The 24,464-nt window shown below is 44.4% G+C and overlaps 1 protein-coding gene across 3 annotated transcripts in view; it reads right to left on the reverse strand.

Annotated features, from left to right (window-relative positions):
• Positions 1 to 24,464, reverse strand: part of ANKRD11 (ankyrin repeat domain containing 11) — a 446,248-nt gene that overhangs the window by 12,333 nt on the left and 409,451 nt on the right. For all 3 annotated transcript variants that reach the window (XM_063945538.1, XM_063945536.1, XM_063945537.1), the window contains 4 exons: positions 18,571 to 18,718; positions 10,734 to 17,629; positions 10,092 to 10,190; positions 9,823 to 9,966 (listed from right to left, as the gene is read on the reverse strand). In XM_063945538.1, the coding sequence (XP_063801608.1) occupies positions 9,823 to 9,966; positions 10,092 to 10,190; positions 10,734 to 17,629; positions 18,571 to 18,718 (7,287 nt within the window). The remainder of the gene's footprint in view (positions 1 to 9,822; positions 9,967 to 10,091; positions 10,191 to 10,733; positions 17,630 to 18,570; positions 18,719 to 24,464) is intronic.

A 24,464-nucleotide genomic window follows, 5' to 3' on the forward strand; every position in this document is an offset into this window, starting at 1 on the left:
TGGGGCCTTCCTGGCCTCACACCAAGCAACATATTTGCGCCATATTCGGTGATAATGTTTTGCGGTCACCTCTTTCCTAGCTTTAATCAGCGTAGGAATGACTTCCTCCGGAATGCCCCTTTCTTTTAGGATCCGGTGTTCAACCGCCATGCCGTCAAACGCAGCCGCGGTAAGTCTTGGAACAGACAGGGCCCCTGCTGCAGCAGGTCCTGTCTGAGCGGCAGAGGCCATGGGTCCTCTGAGATCATTTCTTGAAGTTCTGGGTACCAAGCTCTTCTTGGCCAATCCGGAACCACGAGTATAGTTCTTACTCCTCTCCTTCTTATTATTCTCAGTACCTTGGGTATGAGAGGCAGAGGAGGGAACACATAGACCGACTGGTACAACCACGGTGTCACCAGAGCGTCCACAGCTATCGCCTGAGGGTCCCTCGACCTGGCGCAATATCTTTTTAGCTTTTTGTTGATGCGGGACGCCATCATGTCCACCTGTGGCCTTTCCCAACGGTGTACAATCATTTGGAAGACTTCTGGATGAAGTCCCCACTCTCCCGGGTGGAGGTCGTGTCTGCTGAGGAAGTCTGCTTCCCAGTTGTCCACTCCCGGAATGAACACTGCTGACAGTGCTAACACATGATTTTCCGCCCATCCGAGAATCCTTGTGGCTTCTGCCATCGCCATCCTGCTTCTTGTGCCGCCCTGTCGGTTTACATGGGCGACCGCCGTGATGATGTCTGACTGGATCAGCACTGGCTGGTGTTGAAGCAGGGGTCTTGCCTGACTTAGGGCATTGTAAATGGCCCTTAGTTCCAGAATATTTATGTGTAGGGAAGTCTCCTGACTCGACCATAGTCCTTGGAAGTTTCTTCCCTGTGTGACTGCCCCCCAACCTCGAAGGCTGGCATCCGTGGTCACCAGGACCCAGTCCTGTATGCCGAATCTGCGGCCCTCTAGAAGATGAGCACTCTGCAGCCACCACAACAGCGACACCCTGGCCCTTGGAGACAGGGTTATCAGCCGATGCATCTGAAGATGCGATCCGGACCACTTGTCCAACAGATCCAACTGAAAGATCCTTGCATGGAACCTTCCGAATGGAATTGCTTCGTAAGAAGCTACCATCTTTCCCAGGACTCGCGTGCAGTGGTGCACCGACACCTGTTTTGGTTTTAGGAGTTCTCTGACTAGAGATGACAACTCCTTGGCCTTCTCCTCCGGGAGAAACATCTTTTTCTGTTCTGTGTCCAGAACCATCCCCAGGAACAGTAGACGCGTTGTAGGAACCAGCTGCGACTTTGGAATATTCAGGATCCAGCCGTGCTGTTGTAGCACTTCCCGAGCTAGTGCTACTCCGATCAACAACTGTTCCCTGGACCTCGCCTTTATAAGGAGATCGTCCAAGTACGGGATAATTATAACTCCCTTTTTTCGAAGGAGTATCATCATTTCGGCCATTACCTTGGTAAATACCCTCGGTGCCGTTGACAGACCAAACGGCAACGTCTGGAATTGGTAATGACAGTCCTGTACCACAAATCTGAGGTACTCCTGGTGAGGAGGGTAAATGGGGACATGCAGGTAAGCATCCTTGATGTCCAGTGATACCATGTAATCCTCTTCATCCAGGCTTGCAATAACCGCCCTGAGCGATTCCATTTTGAACTTGAACCTTCTTATACAAGTGTTCAAGGATTTCAAATTTAAAATGGGTCTCACCGAACCGTCCGGTTTCAGTACCACAAACATTGTGGAATAGTAACCCCGTCCTTGTTGAAGGAGGGGTACCTTGGTTATCACCTGCTGGGAGTACAGCTTGTGAATCGCCTCCAGCACCGCCTCCCTGTCTGGGGGAGTAGTTGGCAAGGCTGATTTGAGGAAACGGCGAGGGGGAGACGTCTCGAATTCCAGCTTGTACCCCTGAGATACCACTTGTAGAATCCAGGGATCCACCCGTGAGCGAACCCACTGGTCGCTGAAGTTCCGGAGACGGGCCCCCACCGCACCTGGCTCCACCTGTGGAGCCCCAGCGTCATGCGGTGGACTTAGAGGAAGCGGGAGAGGACTTTTGTTCCTGGGAACTGGCTGTATGGTGCAGCTTTTTCCGTCAACCTCTGCCTCTGGGCAGAAAGGACGCGCCTTTAACCCGCTTGCCTTTCTGAGGCCGAAAGGACTGTACCTGATAATACGGTGCTTTCTTTGGCTGTGAGGGAACATGGGGTAAAAATGTCGACTTCCCAGCCGTCGCTGTGGAAACGAGGTCCGAGAGACCATCCCCAAACAATTCCTCACCCTTGTAAGGCAAAACCTCCATGTGCCTTTTAGAATCCGCATCACCTGTCCACTGCCGAGTCCATAATACTCTCCTGGCAGAAATGGACATTGCATTTATTCTAGATGCCAGCTGGCAAATATCCCTCTGTGCATCTCTCATGTATAAGACTACGTCTTTAATATGCTCTACAGTTAGCAATATAGTGTCCCTGTCAAGGGTATCAATGTTATCAGACAGGGAATCTGACCCCGCAGCTGCAGCACTGCACATCCATGCTGAAGCAATAGCCGGTCTCAGTATAATACCTGAGTGTGTATACACAGACTTCAGGATAGCCTCCTGCTTTCTATCCGCAGGCTCCTTTAGGGCGGCCGTATCCTGAGACGGTAGTGCCACCTTCTTTGACAAGCGTGTGAGCGCTTTATCCACCCTAGGGGATGTCTCCCAACGTATCCTGTCCTCTGGCGGGAAAGGGTACGCCCTTAGTAACTTTTTAGAAATTACCAGTTTCTTATCGGGGGAAGCCCACGCTTCATCACACACTTCATTCAATTCATCAGATGGGGGAAAAACCACAGGTTGCTTTTTCTCCCCAAACATAATACCCTTTTTTGTGGTACCAGGGTTAATGTCAGAAATGTGCAACACATTTTTCATTGCCGTAATCATGTAACGGATGGCCCTATTGGAATGTACACTAGTCTCATAGTCGTCGACACTGGAGTCAGTATCCGTGTCGACATCTGTGTCTGCCATCTGAGGTAGCGGGCGTTTTTGAGCCCCTGATTGCTTTTGAGACGAAAGGGCAGGCACGGGCTGAGAAGCCGGCTGTCCCCCATCTGCTATGTCATCAAACCTTTTATGTAAGGAGTTGACACTGTCGCGTAATTCCTTCCACATATCCATCCACTCAGGTGTCGACCCCGCAGGGGGTGACATCACATTTATCGGCACCTGCTCCGCCTCCACATAAGCCTCCTCATCAAACATGTCGACACAGCCGTACCGACACACCGCACACACACAGGGAATGCTCTGACTGAGGACAGGACCCCACAAAGTCCTTTGGGGAGACAGAGAGAGTATGCCAGCACACACCACAGCGCTATATAATGCAGGGAGTTACACTACACAAAGTGATTTACCCTATAGCAGCTATAATACACAGTATTTGTGCCTAAATTTAGTGCCCCCCTCTCTTTTTTACCCTATTGAGCCTGGAAACTGCAGGGGAGAGCCTGGGGAGCGTCCTTCCAGCGGAGCTGTGAGAGGAAATGGCGCCAGTGTGCTGAGGGAGATAGCCCCGCCCCCTTCACAGCGGACTTCTCCCGCTTTTTTATGGATATAATGGCAGGGGATTTTACACATATATAGTCTTAATGACTATATTATGTGTGTTTTTTGCCAATATAAGGTAATCTAATTGCAGCCCAGGGCGCCCCCCAGCGCCCTGCACCCATCAGTGACCGGAGTGTGTGGTGTGCATGGGGAGCAATGGCGCACAGCTGCAGTGCTGTGCGCTACCTTAATGAAGACCGGAGTCTTCAGCCGCCGATTTCCTGGACGTTCTTCTTGCTTCTGGCTCTGCAAGGGGGAGGCGGCGCGGCTCCGGGACCGGACGACCAAGGCTGGGCCTGTGTTCGATCCCTCTGGAGCTAATGGTGTCCAGTAGCCTAGAAGCCCAAGCTAGCTGCAAGCAGGTAGGTTCGCTTCTCTCCCCTAAGTCCCACGTAGCAGTGAGTCTGTTGCCAGCAGATCTCACTGAAAATAAAAAAACCTAAATATACTTTCTTTTCTAGAAGCTCAGGAGAGCCCCTAGTGTGCATCCAGCTCGAGCCGGGCACAGATTCTAACTGAGGTCTGGAGGAGGGGCATAGAGGGAGGAGCCAGTGCACACCAGATAGTCCTAATTCTTTCTTAGAGTGCCCAGTCTCCTTCGGAGCCCGCTATTCCCCATGGTCCTTACGGAGTTCCCAGCATCCACTAGGACGTCAGAGAAAACACTGGCTGCTTTTTCTCCCCAAACATAATACCCTTTTTAGTGGTACCTGGGTTAATGTCAGAAATGTGCAACACATTTTTCATTGCTGTAATCATGCAACGGATGCCCCTTGTGGATTGTGTATATGTCTCATCCTCGTCGACACTGGAGTCAGACTCCGTGTCGACATCTGTATCTGCCATCTGAGGTAGCGGGCGTTTGTGAGCCCCTGATGGTCTTTGAGACGCCTGGGCAGGCACGGGCTGAGAAGCCGGCTGTCCCACGGCTGTTACGTCATCCAGCCTTTTATGTAAGGAGTTGACACTGTCGGTTAATACCTTCCACATATCCATCCACTCTGGTGTCGACCCCGCAGGGGGTGACATCACATTTATCGGCACCTGCTCCGCCTCCACATAAACTTCCTCATCAAACATGTCGACACAGCCGTACCGACACACCGCACACACACAAGGAATGCTCTGACTGAGGACCGGACCCCACAAAGTCCTTTGGGGAGACAGAGAGAGAGTATGCCAGCACGCACCACAGCGCTATATAATTAGGGATTTACACTATTACAGAAAGTGATTTTTCCCTATAGCTGCTTTACATGTATAGTTTGCGCCTAAATTTAGTGCCCCCCCCCCTCTCTTTTTAACCCTTTGAGCCTGGAAACTGCAGGGGAGAGCCTGGGGAGCTGTCTTCCAGCGGAACTGTGAAGAGAAAATGGCGCCAGTGTGCTGAGGGAGATAGCCCCGCCCCCTTCACGGCGGACTTCTCCCGCTCTTATATTAATATTATGGCAGGGGATTTTTGCACATATATAGTTTATTAGACTATATTATGTGCTTTTTGCCAATTTAAGGTACTCTAATTGCAGCCCAGGGCGCCCCACCCCAGCGCCCTGCACCCATCAGTGACCGGAGTATGTGGTGTGCATAGGGAGCAATGGCGCACAGCTGCAGTGCTGTGCGCTACCTTAATGAAGACCGGAGTCTGCAGCCACCGATTTACAGGACTTTCTTCTCGTTTCTGGCTCTGCAAGGGGGACGTCGGCGCGGCTCCGGGACCGGACGACCGAGGCTGGGCCTGTGTTCAATCCCTCTGGAGCTAATGGTGTCCAGTAGCCTAGAAGCCCAAGCTAGCTGCAAGCAGGTAGGTACGCTTCTCTCCCCTAAGTCCCTCGTAGCAGTGAGTTTGTTGCCAGCAGATCTCACTGAAAATAAAAAACCTAACAAATACTTTCTTTACTAGAAGCTCAGGAGAGCACCTAGTGTGCAACCAGCTTGAGCCGGGCACAGATTCTAACTGAGGTCTGGAGGAGGGGCATAGAGGGAGGAGCCAGTGCACACCAGATAGTACCTAATCTTTCTTTTAGAGTGCCCAGTCTCCTGCGGAGCCCGCTATTTCCCATGGTCCTTACGGAGTACCCAGCATCCACTAGGACGTCAGAGAAAAGGATTTAACGATAGAAATCCAGTTTTCCCATCCATCCAGTTGGGGACATAACCCTGCCCTTTGGATTAGAAACGCCCAACACCGACTGGATAAAAGGATAAAATATAGAGTAATTGGAGGTAAGGAGGGGGGGAGGGAAGGGAGGGGATTTGAACCTGTGAAATATTGTTAAATTATGTAGCTGCCTGGTGGCTTCAAAACACATCACACCCTGCATATAGGCCTGTACTCCTGGCGAGGAAAAAAGTGCAAAGGCATGTACAGTACTTTTATTCCCATTGGCTAGTTTCACATGAGTCTGGGGGCGGGCTTAGAATGCTAAAGGTACTCGGAGATGGAGATGACCACCCTGGTGCTTTGCATACATTGTCTGCTTAAGCCTGAGCCCTGTGTACATAGGCGGCTGTAGAATGAGCATTACTTAAGGCACCTTACTTCCATTCCCCTAGTACAGGGGTTCTCAAACTCGGTCCTCAGGACCCCACACAGTGCATGTTTTGCAGGTAACCCAGCAGGTGCACAGGTGTATTAACTACTCACTGACCCATTTTAAAAGGTCCACAGGTGGAGCTAATTATTTCACTTGTGATTCTGTGAGGAGACCTGCAAAACATGCACCGTGTGGGGTCCTGAGGGCCGAGTTTGAGAACCTGTGCCCTAGTATAATGACATCCTGGATCCATCTGGATGGACCAGGTCCTTAATGAGAGCCCAGGAAGGGCAATTTCTCTTGTTCTGAAAAAGTCTGAAGGTATTGCGTCTCTCTGGTTGCTTTGGGTAGATAAGTAGGATGGCCAGGAAAGGTTCTTTACACCACAGAGCAGAACATTTAGATCCAATAATTCAGTAACAGGTTTTTTTTTTTCCACCCGTCTCTCTTCCATTGACCAAGATGTGAAGTCATTTATAGATGGATCTAATGGAGATGGGAAGGAAATCTAATTCTTCTAGACTATAACAACCTGCCTGTTGCGAAGGAATTAAGAATGATTGCTTCACCATGTAAGCCAATCACACTAAGCCATGTGGGTAAAATGTGCTAAGAACCTTCATTAGAGGAAAATGTTGTACCTCAGACATCTTGAGAATGTCTTTGTCTGTATGGTGCCATTACCAGAATCAAAGACCACTTTTCTGTAGTCTGAGAACTCATGGAAGCATTCAAAGAAAACGGACATATCAGACAGCAGTCCCATTGGTTCAGCAAGGATCAAAAGTGGGTCCATGGACCTGGAGCAGAATCCCACATTGTGATTCATTAGTGATGCAAACCTGTTAATACCTGGCTGACCCCGTATTTCCACAATTTGCTAGGAGATGCTTGAGTGCAGGGACCACTCTCAGGGATGCTTGAGTGTGCAGGGACCACTCTCAGGGATGCTTGAGTGCAGGGACCACATGCCTACTACAGTAAGCAGCCAGCAGAGTTTTCTACCACAGGAAATACAGTGGTAGAAAGCTGGAAAAACAATAGTCTTGATACCCAAAGCAGGACTTTAGACGGGTTTAGCCATTTTACACGGCAAAGCCCTGTCTGTTTGGGTGTGACATGTGTGCCCAAACAACTGAATAATGACAACTGTTTGGGAGTCTTAAAAAGTCCTGTTTAGATGGAAAAATTAGACGTCCATAACTACTGAATTCCCCCCTAAGGGCGATATTCAATTGTTTAGAGAGCTGGTATCCAGTAGGTGGCGTCCAACAGAGCTATTCAATTGTTGCTCTATTGGGTGCAATTGGCTGCCACAACAGCATTTCGGATCGCACCCACCAGGGCTGGCAAGATGAAATGAGCAAAAAGTGAACCTGGCACTTTTTTCGCGTCACACCCATTAGTTTAGCTAAACTAAACCTCTCTAGGCATGACAAGTGCGAAAAAACCCAAACAATTCAATATGTCACCTGATCTCCCGTCACTTTAGACAGGAGATCGGGAGTAATAAATAAGTAACTGAATATTGCCCAAACAGACCTGGGACCCCCAACCACAAGCCTTTTAAGAGTTATGATGTCCATTTTTCTGAAGGTCTTAGGTGCACCAGCTGCTACATAAACTTAAAAGATGGCTTCAATTTTCCCACCTGTACTATATTTAAGAACTGTGGAACTTGGAATTGGAACAGTGGTAGCCTATACATAGGGGCATCCACCTTTGATAGCTCTTCCCATTTATCTGTATCCCTTTTGGGCAAAGGATAATAGGTTAGTAATCTGCATGTAAACTTTAACTTCCATTCAAGATTAGAACAGCTTACCCAACTGTAGCACAAGCAAAGAAACTGCTGCTTCTGCCTCCTACTCTATTCATGCTGTCCTGATGTGTAGTTCCTGCTGAACTGCCTGCACCAAACAAAAACCTCCCCAGTGTGTCATCACGACACCTAGGGGCAATTCAATTGTTTTCCCCTGCGGCTATCGCTAGGGGCGCAAAATAGAACATTTCAATTGTTGCTCCATTTAGATACCCGTTAGCCGCAGGGGAGACATTTCTTCTTGCAGCCTCCAGAAGTGCGAGAAGAAATGTGTGCAAAGTCTTGTTTGGGGCACGCTAACCACTTCTTAAGACAGATTTAGCCACGATGCGTGGAAGATTTTAGGATCTGTCCATGTTCAGTAAATATTTCACAGGAAACTGTTCCACAACAAGCAAAAATGTTAAAGATAAACACAAAAATATCCACATATAGGTACCCTTGATTTTCCAACAGATTATCTAGCAAGCCAGTTATGCAACATTTTAGCCATGTTACTTTGAACCAAGCCACTAGGATTGTGCACGCAGGGTATTGCATCATGTTTCTAGACCAGCAGATATAAAATGCCTGCTCCTTCTGGAGACCAATCACCACAGGTGTACAGTGTGACAGCACCAGGAGCTTGGGCGTGCTGACTAAGCAAGCCAATAAGTCTCTATTGGTTACAAATCACATTGTACATTTTAGAAGTTCCTGTTAATTTGCTTTAGACATTAAATGTGGGAGAAAACGGTTTAATTCCTATAAGCTTTCATTATTAAAAAAAAGAAAAAGAAAAAGAAAAAAAAAAAAAGAAGCAAACTACTGATGGTACAACGCAGCAGGAAAGACATGTAACAGGTTAAATGCTGTAGACCATATTCACATAAAAAAACCCACATCTTTCCTACTGCAGCAATCAAGGCTGTCGTAATACCACATACAGCCCCCACACTGGCCCGATTTGGATACAACAATAATGGGCGGTAGTCAAATGATATATCACTCCCAATCTTTTTTTCTAAAGCGATCCCCATAGTAATTAGGTTTAGCTGTGTAAAGGTTTGGACGCCCTTGCTATCCTGCTGGTAGCTAGCTGAAATTATACCACACCCATCAGCAGAAACAGAATGGGTGTGGAAGGGGGTGAAAAGAATTGAATACCGCCCAGTCAGTCTGAAGACAGAATTTGGCTCACTGGCAGAGGTGTTGATTTAGAAGACAGAGCTACAAACAGATGAAGACAGGATATAGAGGCAGAGATGGACCTGCACTAATCTAATGAGCCGTGATTAAACGGACCATCAATGGGGCAGATTCAATTCTTGCATGCGCCCTCTGCTGGCTGTCTAAACAAATGGGCGTCTATCGGAGCTATTCAATTGTTGCTCCGATCAGGCACCCATTAGCAGCGGCACACTTTCTCGCAGTCTCTGGAGGTGCGAGAGATATAAAATGTGTGTTAAGTCTTTAGTTTGGGTGTCTTTAAAGTCTGGCTTTGGGCGACAAACAGGTATTATAGACGGGTTGAGCCACTTTGTACGGCTAAACCTAGAGCTGTCAGTCACATAAAATGCTAATGGACAACAGATTGGAGCAATAATTGAATAGCCCCGATAGACGCTCATTCGTTTAGAATGTCAGCAGGAGGCGCACGCCACAACTAAATCGGCCCCATAGTGACTAACAGAATCTACTCCTACAGGTAGAGCAATGTGATAAGAACCTTCATAACCTGTGGCTAATAGATTCTACTCCTACAGGTAGAGAGCAATGTGATAGGAACCTTTGTAGCAGACATTCCGGTGCAGTAGCTTTCTCAGAGTACATACTCTCCCACACACCTCAAGATACAAGACATTGAGATCCACGCACCTGATTTTCCAGAGGCATGTTATAGACCTCGGAGTCCAGCAGCATGGTGCAGGCGCTGAAAGGCACAGCCTGATTGGCAATTGTCCTGGCCGCTCTACAATGAACTCTGAGATTCTCCTGTTCACAAGACACTATGAGTTTCTCCTGTTAAGAAAAAGGAGCTATCCTTAATACATGGATGACTAATTGCAAAAAATAAAAATCTTTCAAAAGGTGATCAGGGGAAACACTAGATTTCATTCCAGTGTGTTAAGACCAGGGACACTCACTCTTTCAATGCTGTGTTGCAGGCGAAGCTTTCCCCTAACTGCTTCCTGTTGCCGGAATAATTCTTTGAGTGGCTCAGACAATGACGGAGGTGGTGCAATCTGCAGGCATAATACAATTAATGTTATTTCAGCACAATAGGCAGTCTGTGATCTCACCTACACAGAACCCACCAGAGGTGGACAACTACATCATATGTTGGCAAAATTTACCATTCTGTTCATATAAATGCTATGAAAATATACTGTGACAACATATATGGGCCAATGGTATTTAGACAAATATTTTACACCTCAACACCCCACTGCAGATTACCATAGTCAGTGACACACAATGACTGAACACCAACTATGGTGATCAGTTTCTTCAATTACCAGCAAAAGTTTTAACACCTTGACGCTTTCGGTCAGAATATTAGATATTTGTGGGAAGTCTCAATTTAATCTTAAAATTAATTTCGCTTTCTAAAATGTAACTAGTAACTACACACTGAAACTCAAAATGTAGTCACTGCAAACAAGAAATGTTTGGTGTCTGGTCAGTTTGCATCCCACCAACACTTCATCTCTTCGTTTCCAAAGCTATAGCATCAAGTGGAAACACCGCAAGAACCCCAAATTTGATGTTTTTAAGTGACTACTCACCACTGGAATGTGGAGCTTGCTGAGTGGTTTGCCGTCCAATAAATAGGAGCCAGTATAGGTCACATACTCTGCATAACACTGCGGTGCTTGAGGGGTGATGTAGCACAAGATTTTCCTTTTCTCTTCTATCTTTTTTCTAATCTGCAAATACTCAAAGTATGGGTTTGACCGGTCACTATGATATGGCTCAATGTCATCTAATTTTATAGCATCAACTATGGCTGCCAGAGTCTGTTGAATCATCTCCCGAGTTTGCTGACTGGTGTTGCTGATTATCTGCTGCTGAAGCTGGTTTGGTTTCTGCAGCTTTCTCTTACGCGGGTGCTGCGTTTGAGACTCTTCCTCCTCTGCAACTTTACTCTTTCCTCGGGTCGTCGGTGCAGTTACGGTAGGCTGCTCTCTCTCCGCTGGGGAGGAATTCTGCTTATTCTGGTTGGCAAGCATCTGAGCCCTGTTGCGGGTCATACGTTGAGGTATCTCTTCTACTTTGGGTTGCTTTGGGACATCGATTGTAACTTTTGGCGTCTGCTCTGGAACTTCTACAGAGGGGTTGATTTGAGGGGGCTCCACTTGTGCAACTGGTTCACAATTTACATTTTCCACTGGTGAACTATTAGCAACCTTCACATCAATAGGCTCTAGGTTCTTTGGCAACACCTGAGCATTGGTCTTTGTAGAACTCAGGTCTGTCTGAACTTTAGTTTCCATTTGTTCAAGAGCAGTCAGCTGTACAAAGGGGATAGGAAAGTTTGCAGTTTCAAACACTTGTTTGGAACTAAGAGACAGCACTGCAATATCCACTGTAGATTCTTCTTCCTGATGTTTTTGCTCCTGAATTTCAGGCAACTGCTCCTGCACCTCCATTGCACATGTTTCTTTAGGAATCGCAGGCTCTGGAAGATCCATTTCAGTAGTGTCATCGACATTAGGGACATCCGAAATAACCCCAGGAACTTCTGCAATTATGTTTGACTGTTCAATAGCTTCAGAATCGTTCTCCTCCTTGACTGGAAGTGGGAGGTCTGGTAGAGAAAAAGGCCCAAGGTCCAAGTCATCCACCACTGAAGAAAATGGGTCAGTCCATGGCTCTGGATCTTCCTGATTAGGTGGGGGTAGGTCATCAGGTTCTACAGCAGTTTCTTTGACAGATGCTAAAGTGTCTGCAAGAGGTTCTAAATTAATCTGGGTGTCTGACAGAGATTGTGGTTCCTCTGGAAGGGTCTTACAGTCACTGAAGAAATTGGCAAGGGGAGTAGGTGACATGTATGGAGCATGGTCATCTGAATGGGGCATAACGTCTTCTGATTCCTCTTCATCTGCCTTTAATTCTTCAGGAGCTGGTTCAGACATGGGATATGAAATGGGGGAAACTGGGTAAGGTGAATCAGATGAAATGAAAGGAACTGCAGCAGCAATAGCTTTATCGGATGGACAAAAGTGCTTGGGTGACTCCGGGAATATTTGAGGAGACTTTAAGAGATCAGGTTCGATGGACCAGCTTGCAGCTTGCTCTGGATTGTTACCCAAGAGACTGGGTGGCATAACAGAGTCTACATTCCTAGCAGCTGGACTAACCCATCCTAGGTTCTGCTCAGAGATTGTGGAACCAAAAGTATTTTCTTCAACCAGTGGAAGAAAACCAGACTCTGTAGGTGGTGGTAAAAAGGCAGGTTCAGGAGGTAGAAAAGTGGATTCTGTAAGTGATGCATGAAAACCGGATTCATGAGACAAGTAAGTAGCCTCTGAGGATGGAAAACTAGATCCTGTGTTGAGAACATAATTTTGTTCTGGTGGCATAAAGGGTGGCTCTGAGGGCAAAAATTCAGACTCCTGGGGCAGAAAGCCTGTCTGCTGAGGAATATAAGCAGGTTCCTGGTGCAGATAACTTGATTCTTGTGGTATGAAGTCAGGTTCAGCAGGAAAGTTATTGTCATTTGGAAGAAAGTTATTTTCAGACTCTAAGAAGGCAGACTCTTGTTGCATAAAATTTGGCTCTGGTGGGGAGAAGCTTTGTTCTTGGGGCAGAATGGATTCTGTAGCTTGTTGTGCTTCTGCAGAATCACAGGGCAAGCCAAGTTCAGGTGGAACTGCACTTTCTGTAGAAGGCTCCAGCAAGTCATCTCTCTCTGATGGTGAGGATTTTGCTTGTAAACCTGAGTGTACACGGTCAGGAGAAGGAGCAATACTTGCAATGTCCACAGGTGTACAAGTAACATCTTCAACCCTTGGAGATGCTGGTCTGTAATCTGGTGAATAATAGCCTGGAGATAAACAAGAGAATTTCTCTGCAGGTAAGAGAGGTTGCATCTTATCCTCAATCATCATCTGCATTGGTGAACTGAAACTAGAAGATGCTGGAACACTTTGTTGTCTGAAAAACTTCATCTCTGAAGCTGAAAACTCCTCTTCAGGAACTCTTCTTATATCAATAGAGACTGAACGGCTACGACTGATGGAGGAAGATAGTTTAGTTGGAGTTTGACTTGTATTTTCAGGAATCCCACCAGATGTATTTGAATAACGGTCAAAGAAGGTCGGTGAGCAGGCATTCATTGACATTGCAGACACGGGCAAAGAATGTTGGGTATCCGAACATTCAAACATTAGCTCTGGGTAATCTTCAGTACTACATGACGGTGTTCTTGGGGTCTGCATGACCTCTTCATAGCTGGGACAAGAAATCACAGAAGTAGGAGTGGGAACGCCTGTTGGCCTGCTTTGATCTGGCCTTGGTGAAGCAGTAAGCACTTCCTTAATTTGTGGACCATTAAGCCAATCTTTAGAATCATTCCCAATGACTGACTGGGCTTTATTTTCAGGCAACGTTATATTCAAGGAGGTCTGCTCCTTTGCCTTCTTTTCTTTTTGAAGGGGATCTGTAACAAGAGGTTTCTTGGTAGTCAAGTCTAAACTTCGCTTGCGCAATTCTTCAGATTTTATTTTCTCTTTTAACTTTGGATCCCCAGATCTGTGTCTCATTTTCTCTATTTGCTTCATTCTTTCTTTGTGCTTTTTGTGCCTCTCTTCTATTTCCAGATCTTTTTGGCTAAGCATCCTTTCAAAGCTAGTCATCATGAGATCTCCATCACCCAAAAGTTTCTCCTTTGGTCTTGTATCTTTCTTGTTGGTTTCTTTAAAGCTTATTTTTTCATTTCCATTACTAATTTTCACAGTCTCCGTTTTCTCTTTATCTGGGTTCTCCTTTATGCGGTCTTTCAGTTTGTTTTCACCAAATTTCACCAGCTCTTCTTTAGACTTCTCTTTTGAAGTTATCGGAGGACACTCCTTCTCTTTACCCAGTTTCTGCTCTTCTCTGTGAAGCTTAAAGAATGCTTCCAGATGTTTGTCTCTGTGCTTGTCCTCTTTGCTTTTGTCACGATGTTTATCTTTCTTTTTCTTTTCTTTGACTGTGGAAGAGGAGACAATATAGACTTTTTCCTTTTCAGACTTCTTTAAAATTTCTCTTTCACAGTCGTGCTTCTCTTTGTCGATCGTAAACATGTAGTCTGCACTTTTGTCCAATTCCTCTTCGGGTTCTGTCTTAATGATGAATCCAGTATACACCTCCCCATCTGTTGCTGGAGCTTCTTTATCATACTGTATAGACTCTCTCCTGGTGTAGGAGTCCTTTAGGTCATCCAGTTTTTCGCCTTTTTTATCGGACTTCTCCCTTCGGACCTTATCCTTTTCATGGCTTTTCTTTGACGATGAGGAAGAGTGTCTATTTCTTTCTTTATCTTTCAGCTTTTCTGCTAAACAAGGCACAGGCACTAGATCTTTAAATTTTTCATCCACAGATTCCATGTTTGCAAGAACACCAGGTTCAAACATATTCCCAAGACCTGCATCTTGGCCTCGCTCTGTAAAACTGTCTGAAGAAATTTCGCTAATTTTGTCATTGGAGTCATCCTTGTAGTCGTTGAGAGCTTCTTCTTCCAATTTTTCCAGCAGACTCTTTTCTGCTTCACCTTTTGAGAACTTTCGATCTTTAAAGTGATCTTTATCTTTGTGTTTGTTTTTGGCTCTCTCTTCACTACAATGTTTCTTGTCCGTTTTTTCAACTTGCCCCTTTAGTTTGGATTTCTTGTCTTGATTAGAATCCACTGATACTCTGTCCTTACGGTATTTGTCAAGAGAATCTTTATCTTTTTTGTCTTTGTGTTTTTCAGAGCTCTTCTCCTTTTTCTCCTTCCCAGAGTCTCCCTGTATTTTATCCTTTTTACGTTCCTTCTGCTTTTCCCCTGAATGCTGCTTGTCATTGGAATACTTTCTATGTTTTTCGGACTGGGAAGGCTCTTTGTCTTGGACGATAGTGTCCCGCTCATGATAACTGTGTAAATCATTGCTGTATGCCTCATTGACTTTGAACCCAGGCACATAGCGTTCTTCTTCCTCTTCACTTTCATCTGTAAATATGTCAGCAATGCTATACCAATTTTTTCCTCTGGTCTTTTTCTCATCCTTGTCACCAAAATCTTTTTCTTGAGAGCAATTCTTATCTTTTTTCTCACTTTTCTGATCCAAGGAAGATTTTCTATCTTTGTGCAAATCTTTGTATTTTTCCTTTGCATCTTTCTTCTCTCTGGACCCCCTGTCGGTTTCCTTTTCTTTCTGACTTCTCTCTGTAGATTTTTCTGCCTTCTCTCTCTCAGAGTCCTTTGACTTTTCCCTGTGTTTTTCAGATTTGGTCTTCTCCTTTTTCTCCGAAGTCTCTCTCTTTTCCTTCTCTTTGCCCGAATGGTGCCTTTCTCGTGCCTCAGAATTTTTTGGAACAGTTTCTGGTTCTGGCTTGTCTTTACAAAAAGCCTCTGAGCTGATATCATTCAAATCTTCTTTATACTGTTCTTGTTTTATTTTAGAATCTCTGCGCTCCTTTGTTACGGTAGAATCCCTTCTTACAGAGTCGCCATCTTTTTCCTTTCGACTTTTAGTGAGATCTATAGAGTCCCTCCGTTTCTTTTCCCGCTCCGCTGTATACAATTGGGTACCTTTGTGCATGTCTGGCTGGTCTTTCTTTTTGTCAGAAACTTTGTCTACACTGTCTCTCTCCTTCCTTTTTATGATAGTCTCCTTCTCTGGTTGCTTGTCTCCATATTCTCTTCTGTCTTTGCTTTTGAATTCTTTTTCTTTGACTTCTTCTTTGACAGTTTCCACTATGAGCTTTGTGATTGCATCGTTTTTGCTCTCCCTAAAGTCTGTGAATGAGGAGTCCCAGCTATCCTCGGCTTTAAAATCAAAAGATGAATCTGAGGACATTTCTGAAATCCATAACCCTTGGTCATCTGAAGTACTATATTTTGCTTCCTCATTTTCTAAAAATGTATTTTTGTTATTGAACTCTTCAATAGGCGCCTCCTCTTTATGAGACTTTTCCTTCTTGATTTTCTCCTTTTCTTCTTTAAAATTTTTATCTTTATCATTCTTGGAATTTTTTTCTTCTTTCAGTTCACTTTTCTTTTCAGATTTGGAGGATTTGTCTTTACTCTTCTTTTTTTCTTCTTTGTGGGTTTTGGGTTTTTCATCTTTGGGGGATTTCTCTTTGACAGATTTTTCTCGCTCTGTTTTGCTGGACCGGTCTCTGTCCTCTTTGAAATTTTTATTACAGTCCTTACCCTCTTTTGCTTTCTTTGATGACTTCTCCTCTTTGGCAACTTTACCTCCCTCATCTCTGAATGACCAATCCTTCTCCTCTGTTTTAATCTTGGGGAGTTTATCTTCTTTCCTGAGATGTTCATGATCATGTTTGACTACTTTTAACTTTTCTGGAACATCCTCCAGATTTAATGACTTATCCGATTTCTGTTTAGAGTCGTCATACTCAAAGGAAAAACTTTTAAGAATCTTAACATCTTGGCTGGTTTGGGTTTGTCCTTTTTCTTTACTTTTGTGTTTGTGTTTAGTTTTATGTTTTTTCACTACTTTACCTTCTTTGTCTAATTTGGGTATTGCCCCTTCAACGTGTACATGGAAAGAGTTTTTTTCATAAATGTTATTATGTGTACTACTTTTCTTTTTGTGCTCGTGTTTCTTTTTAACCGGTTTCAAAGACTCCAAACTGGAATCCTCAGATGCGTAATCATAATCACTAGTTAACCGTGTCCGTGTGGAGTCTGATAACGAGCTAACATCTGACCAGGTTGGAGAAGATACAGTTTTCCAATTGTCTGTTCTCCAGTGCTTCGAGTGCTGGTCGTGGATATTCGCATTGTGCTTCTGTGATGCTAAACTCCCTTGAGAAGATGCTGATAAACTACTAAACAAAGAAGTTTCCTTCAAAGTTAAGGCAGAGTCTTTTATACAGTTTGAGCTGTCCAAGGAAAGCATATTTTCTACATCGCTCTCCAAATTTTCGCTTTCCGTTTCAGAGGAGCAGAAAACATTTTTCTTTCCAAATTTTACTTCCTTATTTTTTGTATCTTTCTTCCGTTTCTTTTTTACTTTACTTTTTTCTTTATGCTTGGCTATAGGCTGCTCCCTGGTTTTATTGCTCGGTAAAACGGTGTGAGCGGTCAAACAGAGTTTTTCAGTTCCTACAGAGATGGAATGGTCCTCCTCGTCTGACGTATCGGAAAGGATACGGCGAGCAGCTTTCTTTGGTGCAGTCGTGTTTTTAGAATAAGTTTTTCCTTCAATTTTAGGAATAGCAATTACACTATTGTTCGCTTTAGCCTCTTTCCGGAATTCTTTTTTCAGCAGATGTTTGTCGTCAACCGGAGGCACGCGGTCTTCTTCGTCATCCTCGTCGAACTCGTACTCGTCTTTCACCGGCGTGCTTTTTGGCGGGTTATGATGTTTACCCTTATGTTTGGACCCCTTTTCAAACTCAGAGTCTGTGTTATTGCCATCAACCGAGCTGGATGGTGCAAATGAAGGTGCATCCTCCTCTTCTGAGCTTTCTGCAAGACAAAAGGACACCCGTAAGCACATAGCAAATTAAACATTTTGACAAACCGTTGTATATGCAGCAGAAATATGTCGTTTAGATGAAAAATTTGAGAGAAGCTGTTCTGTGACAGATTATTGGTCAGTCGTCATCTTAGGGGTCATGACAACTACAATGTGAATACTAAAAGTACATAGAGTACATACATAAAGCAGTCCGTGTACTAGCATTTGCTTCATTAGGACAATGAAGGTTAGAAATAAAACATAGGCATTACTATTTCATGTAAATTAAATTAACTATCAGTACAATTAAGGAGAGAAACCAGCTGTTGATTCAGGCATGTGCCAATGAACAGCAAATATGCTGGGTACACATAAGGTCAACCTGACAGTCTATAAGTGCGTACACATTTACCAATCATCGGCCAATTACATGTGCCCGCCCAATTGTGATGTCAGTCACCAATGGCCTCTGCAACAAGTGTATGGGCAGCCTACACATCGTCTGTACGCAAAGCGCCGATATATTGGCCATCAGCAGTGCTGCAGGGCCGATGCAATATGTCTGCACAATGTCGTTCACAGACATCGGGGGTGCACACTCACAATATATTGGCAGTTCAATTAAATGGTCGCTATATCGGCCGGTGTGCATCCATCTGTAGTCTAGTTCCTGTCCATTCACACAAATTCCATACAGAAATCAGACTGTACTCTGAAGTATACGATAATCATTATTTGGGAGCTACACTTCAACAGAAATGAATGTGAAAACACAAGCAAGATGGTCAACTAAAACAAACTTTGGGCAAGAATGTTTACTTCTACTTTGGTTATATATCACAAACTTATAGGACATTCTAAGAAAGAAAGTAGTAGAAGATAGGAAGATTTACACTGCTCATAAATTAGAGATTTTAATAAATACCACACAGATTTTGATTGCGCTTACCTGTTGAACTTTCCTCACTAGAGGTGTAGGTACCCTTTCCAAGGAGAAGGTTAACCATTGTTGGAGAGTGTGCAACTTTTAAAGGCGTTTCACCCTTGCGATTACTTTGATGAGGGTTGCCTCCATAACGCAACAGTAGTTTAACAACCTGGAAGAGAAGAGCTGTTATTGTATATGGGATAGAGTATCATCTCCAATAAAACGATAAGGCTAATCTGTGCTCTAATGAAGGTTCGATAAAGCAAGCAGGATGCTTTTCTACAGGTCATAGCTCTCCAAGGTGACTAATCTCTGTAATAATGTACAGCGGCATGGTGTGAATAGGACATCAGAGTTCACGGTTTACATAGATTTACATTTTATACATAGGCTAATATCGATTAACTATTATGGAACCACATTACAAATAGGCTTGCCCATTAGTCGATAGTAGTACGGTACTGCAGTTTGAGCAATGTGCTCTACAGACCAAAGTTCAGTAGTCACTATCTTGCATGTCCGTAGCAAAACAAAAGTTCCAGATGGTAGCGATCAGGCCTGGAAACCCCAGTTAAAAGGGGGGGAATTCAATTTTAAGCGATGTGCCACCATCAACCATAAACTGTACTGCCAACATCACAAGGTAATATGAGCATCTCCATGGGGTGCAAAGGAAATTTATGGTAGACTTACCATTGTTAAATCTTTCTGCAAGGTACACTGGATTGCACAGGGAATAACATCAGGGTGTAGAGTTGGATCTTGATCCGAGGCACCAACAGGCTAAAACTTTGACTGTTCCCAGGATGCACTGCACCGCCTCCTCTATAGCCCCACCTCCAGGCTTTGGAGCTCAGTTTTGTTAACAAGTCTAATACAGTAGCAGGTAAGAGACGGTAGATGTTAGTCACATAGAACCACATTCTCACGACAGGAGAAGGGACTAGCGGCTAATGCCATACAAACCCAAAGAAGCTAAGTGCGTCACGGTGGGCGTCCTGTGGAATCCAGTGTACCTCGCAGAAAGATATAACAAAGGTAAGTCTACCATAAATCTCCTTTTCTGCAGCAGGGTACACTGGCATTTCACAGGGAATAACATTGGGGATGTCCTAAAGCAGTTCCTCATGGGAGGGGACGCACTGTAGTGGGCACAAGAACCCGGCGTCCAAAGAAAGCATCCTGGGAGGCAGAAGTATCAAAGGCATAGAACCTGATGAACGTGTTCAGAAGACCACATAGCCGCCTTGCACAATTGTTTTGCAGACGCGCCACGGCAGTCCGTCCAAGAAGGTCCAATCGACCAAGTAGAATGGTCCTTGATAGCAGCAGGAGCTGGGAGCCCAGACTGCGCATAAGCTTGTGCAATCACCATTCTAATCCATCTGGCCAAGGTTTGCTTATTCGCAGGCCAGCCGCGTTTGTGAAAGCCTGATAGAGGCAGTCCTTTCCACATAAATACGGAGTACCACGTTTAAAGATCTTTCTTCGGAAGATAAACCAGAAAAGATGAAGGCCGGAACCACAATCTCTTGGTTAAGGTGAAAAAAATTATACTACCTAAATAACCAGAGCAAGTTCACGGTGAAAAATCGGAAAGGGTGTACAACAGGAAAAAGCGCTGGTAGGTTTCTTATTAAAATTATTTTTATTGAGGGGCGTGGCTTCGGCGGACATGGAGTAGCACACAGGCTGTGTCTCTCTCCAGCTACCTCATCCCGATTCACCATCCTGTGTCCCCCCCTGGGCCTGCAGTACACCCCAATACCTGCAGTACAGTGTGGGGGTGCCCCTGTGCCGCTTTGGGACCCGTCTGCCCGCTATCCGCTCCAGCAGAGTGTTTCTAGTGTGCCGGGGCACCGGGCCTGCTGGAACACGTGGGACGCCGCCATCCTGGTGCCCGCTGAGTATCTGCATCCGGCTCCAGTCTTGAGCGCTGCTCACACCCAAGTCCGCGGCTTCCCTTCTGCCGTCGTTGTGGAGACTGTGGCGGGCGCCTCTCCTACCTTGCTCCTGTCTCTGCCTGGGAGCGTCTGCGAGCGGTCCACGGCCGCGCCGCCGTCACGTGACCCGCTGCCGTTCTCCTTGCTCCCTCCGGCGGCCCCAGCCTGTACCCTCCGGCTCCTGCACTGACATCCTGTGTTCTACTGCTGGGGAGGAGGTGCACGGCACGGCTGAGTGCTATAAGTGCCTGTGCCCTCCCCATGATATAACTGCTGCCCTGCTGAGCTCTGCTCCAAACAGGGACGGGGAACAGTGTGCTATTAACCCTTGGAGGGCCTCAGTGTTGATCAGTTTCAGCTCCACAGGGCATATTTAATTTAATTCAGTTCTATGCTGCATGTGCTCCATATGCTGAGGGGGGAGAAAAAATATTTTTATATCCTGTTGCATTTACTCATTCTGTGCTGACAGAGGCTGATTCTTCCGATATCATACATGTTCACTGGTCAGTTTTGATATACTATACTTACCCGCAGGCAGCGACTGGACAATCCTGATATACTACATTTTATTCTTCATTGGCCACCCCTGGACAGTTCTTGATATACTATTTTCTATACTTCTTGCTCCCTGCCGTCCGCTCGGCTATAATGGTCAAACCGCATCAGTCTGCAGCGGCTGCAGCGAAGTTAGAGAAGTTTGCCAGAAATCCGCCGACACGGTCCCAACAGGGGGGGGAGGTGCGGTCTACCTCGGCACCGCCTTCTCCGTCAGCTAGCTCCTCATCTGTGGAGGCCACCGATGCTGCTTTGCAAAAGGTGCTGGATGCGGTCACGGCCAGTGAAGCCCAAATGTTTAAAATAAAGGAGCGCTTGTTATAATTAGTACCGCTTATACCTGTAAAAAAATTGTGGGTTAATAATATATGTTTACAGCCCCTTTCAGAGGTATTTTGTTTAAGATGTGGAAGTGGAGTGTGAGGATTCCAAATATGATGCGGTCCGGTACCCGTTACGGGTGATGTTCATGCGGAGCAGTCCCGTCCTAACTATCCCTGCTAACCCTACCTTACAAGGCGCTGACTGCGGCTCGCTTCCGGTGCTGGTTTCCTCGCCGCTTGTTAGCGGTACGTGTGCAGATTGCTCTGCCGGGCGTTCAGTGATGACGTGCGGCTGCACCTCCTTCCTCCGTCTCTCTCTCTCCAACGCGTTTCGGGGTTAAACCCCTTTCTCAAGGATGAGGGAGAACGATTTCCTTTTCCTTTTTATTTGTTAATTATTAAAAAAACGTTCAAAAAACTTTATTGTTCGTTCTGTTTAAAACCGGAAGTGGTCATTCCGGAAGTTGTGTTTTCAGCGGCAACCATGTGCCTAATTAATTTCATTAAAAATATATATATTTTTATGGTATAGCGGTATTTTCATTAACTAAAATTAATATAGTAGATTAAAATTGAGTTTATGTAAATTCTAAACATATTAGGGTTTCAAAAAGGCGTTTATATCTATTTCCACATTTAGACCAGAGGGTTGCAATGTTTGCATAAAATAGATCCATTTGGTTTCTTTTCTTCTAAGATCTAAGCTCAGGTTACCTCCTCTCCAATTTTTTTGAACCTTTTGTATGCCCATAAATTTCAAGCTTGATGGTTCCTGTTGATGGTAATCTTTATAGTGTTTTGATACACTATGAGTCTCCAGGCCTTTTCGTATATTGTAGATGTGTTCTGAGATCCTGATTTTTAGTTTTCTTTTGGTTTGTCCTATGTACTGATATCCGCAAGGACATTCCAGAAGATATATGACTCCTTCTGAGTCACATGTTATTCTTTCTCTGACTTTATATGTTTTACCTGTAATTTGATTTAAATTCCGTTATAGGTTGAATGGAGTTTTTACTTGTCGTTTTGCATGCTTTGCAGTTCAAACAGAAAAAATTGCCATTATTTTCTGTCCAAGTCTTTCTTTCTTCATGTAAATGGCTCCGTACTAAATTCTGTTTCAGGTTCTTTGCTTTTTTATATATTATTTGTGGTCTTGATTTGATGTATGGTGTCAGTTGTTTGTCCAAAAGTAAAATATGCCAGTGTTTCTGTAAAATGTCCTCTAAATGGTGGAATTGACTATTAAATTGGGTGATAAATGCTGTATTGTAGTTATTGTTGACTGGTTTATGATTGTATTGAATCATACTTTTTCTGTCCATGGTCTTTATTTTTTCTATCTCTTTGTTTAATATTGTTTCATCATATCCTTTCTTCATGAATTGGTCTCTCATGTTTGTACTTTGCTGATAAAAAGTCTCTTCTTGTGTACAGTTTCGTTTGAGACGTCTGAATTGGCCTCCTGGGATGTTTTGGAGCCAATTTTTATGATGATTACTTGTGCGATTTAGCATGTTATTACCACTGACTTTTTTTGTATGATTCCTTGTATGTAGTTGGTTGTTTTGCACGAAAATTTCAAGGTCTAAATATATCACCATTTGTTTACTGACTGTGAACGTGAATTCCAACCCGTAGTTATTATTGTTGATATATTGCAAGAATTCTGTAAGCAGTTGTGTAGGTCCTTTCCAGATAATCAGTAGGTCATCTATATATCTTTTCCACAAGATGAGGCTTTCTTGAAATGGGTTGTTATTCCAAATCTTCTCCTCTTCCCACCTAGCCACAAATAAATTTGCGTAGCTAGGCGCGAAAGAAGAACCCATCGCGGTTCCTTTCACCTGATTGTAATAGACTTCATGATCCCAAAAATAGTTCCTATTGAGTATGTATTGTATACATTCAATAAGAAAGTTTATCTGTGCATTGGGTATCTCTGTACTTGTTGAAAGAAAAAATCTGCTTGCTTCACATCCCAAATCATGATTTATACATGTATAGAGGGATCTTGCGTCACAGGTACATAGAATATATTCTTCATGCCATTCAAAGGTATCAATTATCTGTAGAATGTGCAGAGTATCTTTGAGGTAACTCTTCTGTTGTTGAACCAGATCTTTCAGGAAAGAATCAACGTATTGGGAAAGGTTTGATGAAAGTGATCCTATCCCCGACACTATGGGACGGCCGGGGGGGTTAGTTAAATTTTTATGAAGTTTGTGGAGTTGATAGAAGGTGGGAATTCTAGGATGTTCAATGTATATGAATTCCTTTTCTTTCTCTGTCAATATTCCTATGTCTTTACCTTCTTCCAAGAGTTCCAAAAGTTCTTTTTGATATAGTCCCGTTGGGTCTCCTTTTAGAGTCTTGTAGGTGTTTGTGTCGGATAATAGATTGAGAACTTCTTGTTGGTATTTTTCTTTTTCCATTATTACTAGGCCTCCACCCTTGTCTGCTGGCTTCAAGACTATAGATGTGTCTTTTTTGAGTTCCTGTAGGGCTTCTTTTTCTTCTTTTGTAAGATTGTATTTTTTCTTTGTGTTTTTAGAGATATTCACGATGTCTTTCTCAACTAGTCGTTGAAAAGTCTCTATGTGAGGGCCTTTCACATATGCAGGAAAGAATGTTGACATTGGTTTTAGTTGACTATGTTGAAATTCTGTTGGTTGTTCACTCAACAAGGGTTCTATTGGTTTTTCTGAAAAGAACTTTCTAATACACAGTTTTCGTATGAATTTATGAACATCTATGTATATGTCAAAGCTGTTTGCATTTGAATGAGGTGAAAACTTGAGTCCTTTCCTTAGTAGTGATATATGGTGCACCGATAATTCTTTCTTGCTTAGGTTATATATTCCTTCCTCCTCTAGGCTGGTTATTTCTTCTGTTGTATGTTTCTTTTTGTGTAGCTTTTTTCCGCCCCTGACACCCCTTCTCCTGATGAGAGGGCCAATCGTTTTGTTTTTGGTTCTACTGAAGTCTGTTTCCATGCTGGAGGTTGTGGTACCTCCATCAGCTCCCCTAAAAAATGTTCTCCCTCTTCTTGGTCTTCCTCATCTTCCTCTTCTTGTCTATATGTTCGCTT

This window comes from Pseudophryne corroboree, chromosome 11 (genome assembly GCF_028390025.1).
Source record: "Pseudophryne corroboree isolate aPseCor3 chromosome 11, aPseCor3.hap2, whole genome shotgun sequence".
Taxonomy (NCBI): Eukaryota; Metazoa; Chordata; class Amphibia; order Anura; family Myobatrachidae; genus Pseudophryne; species Pseudophryne corroboree.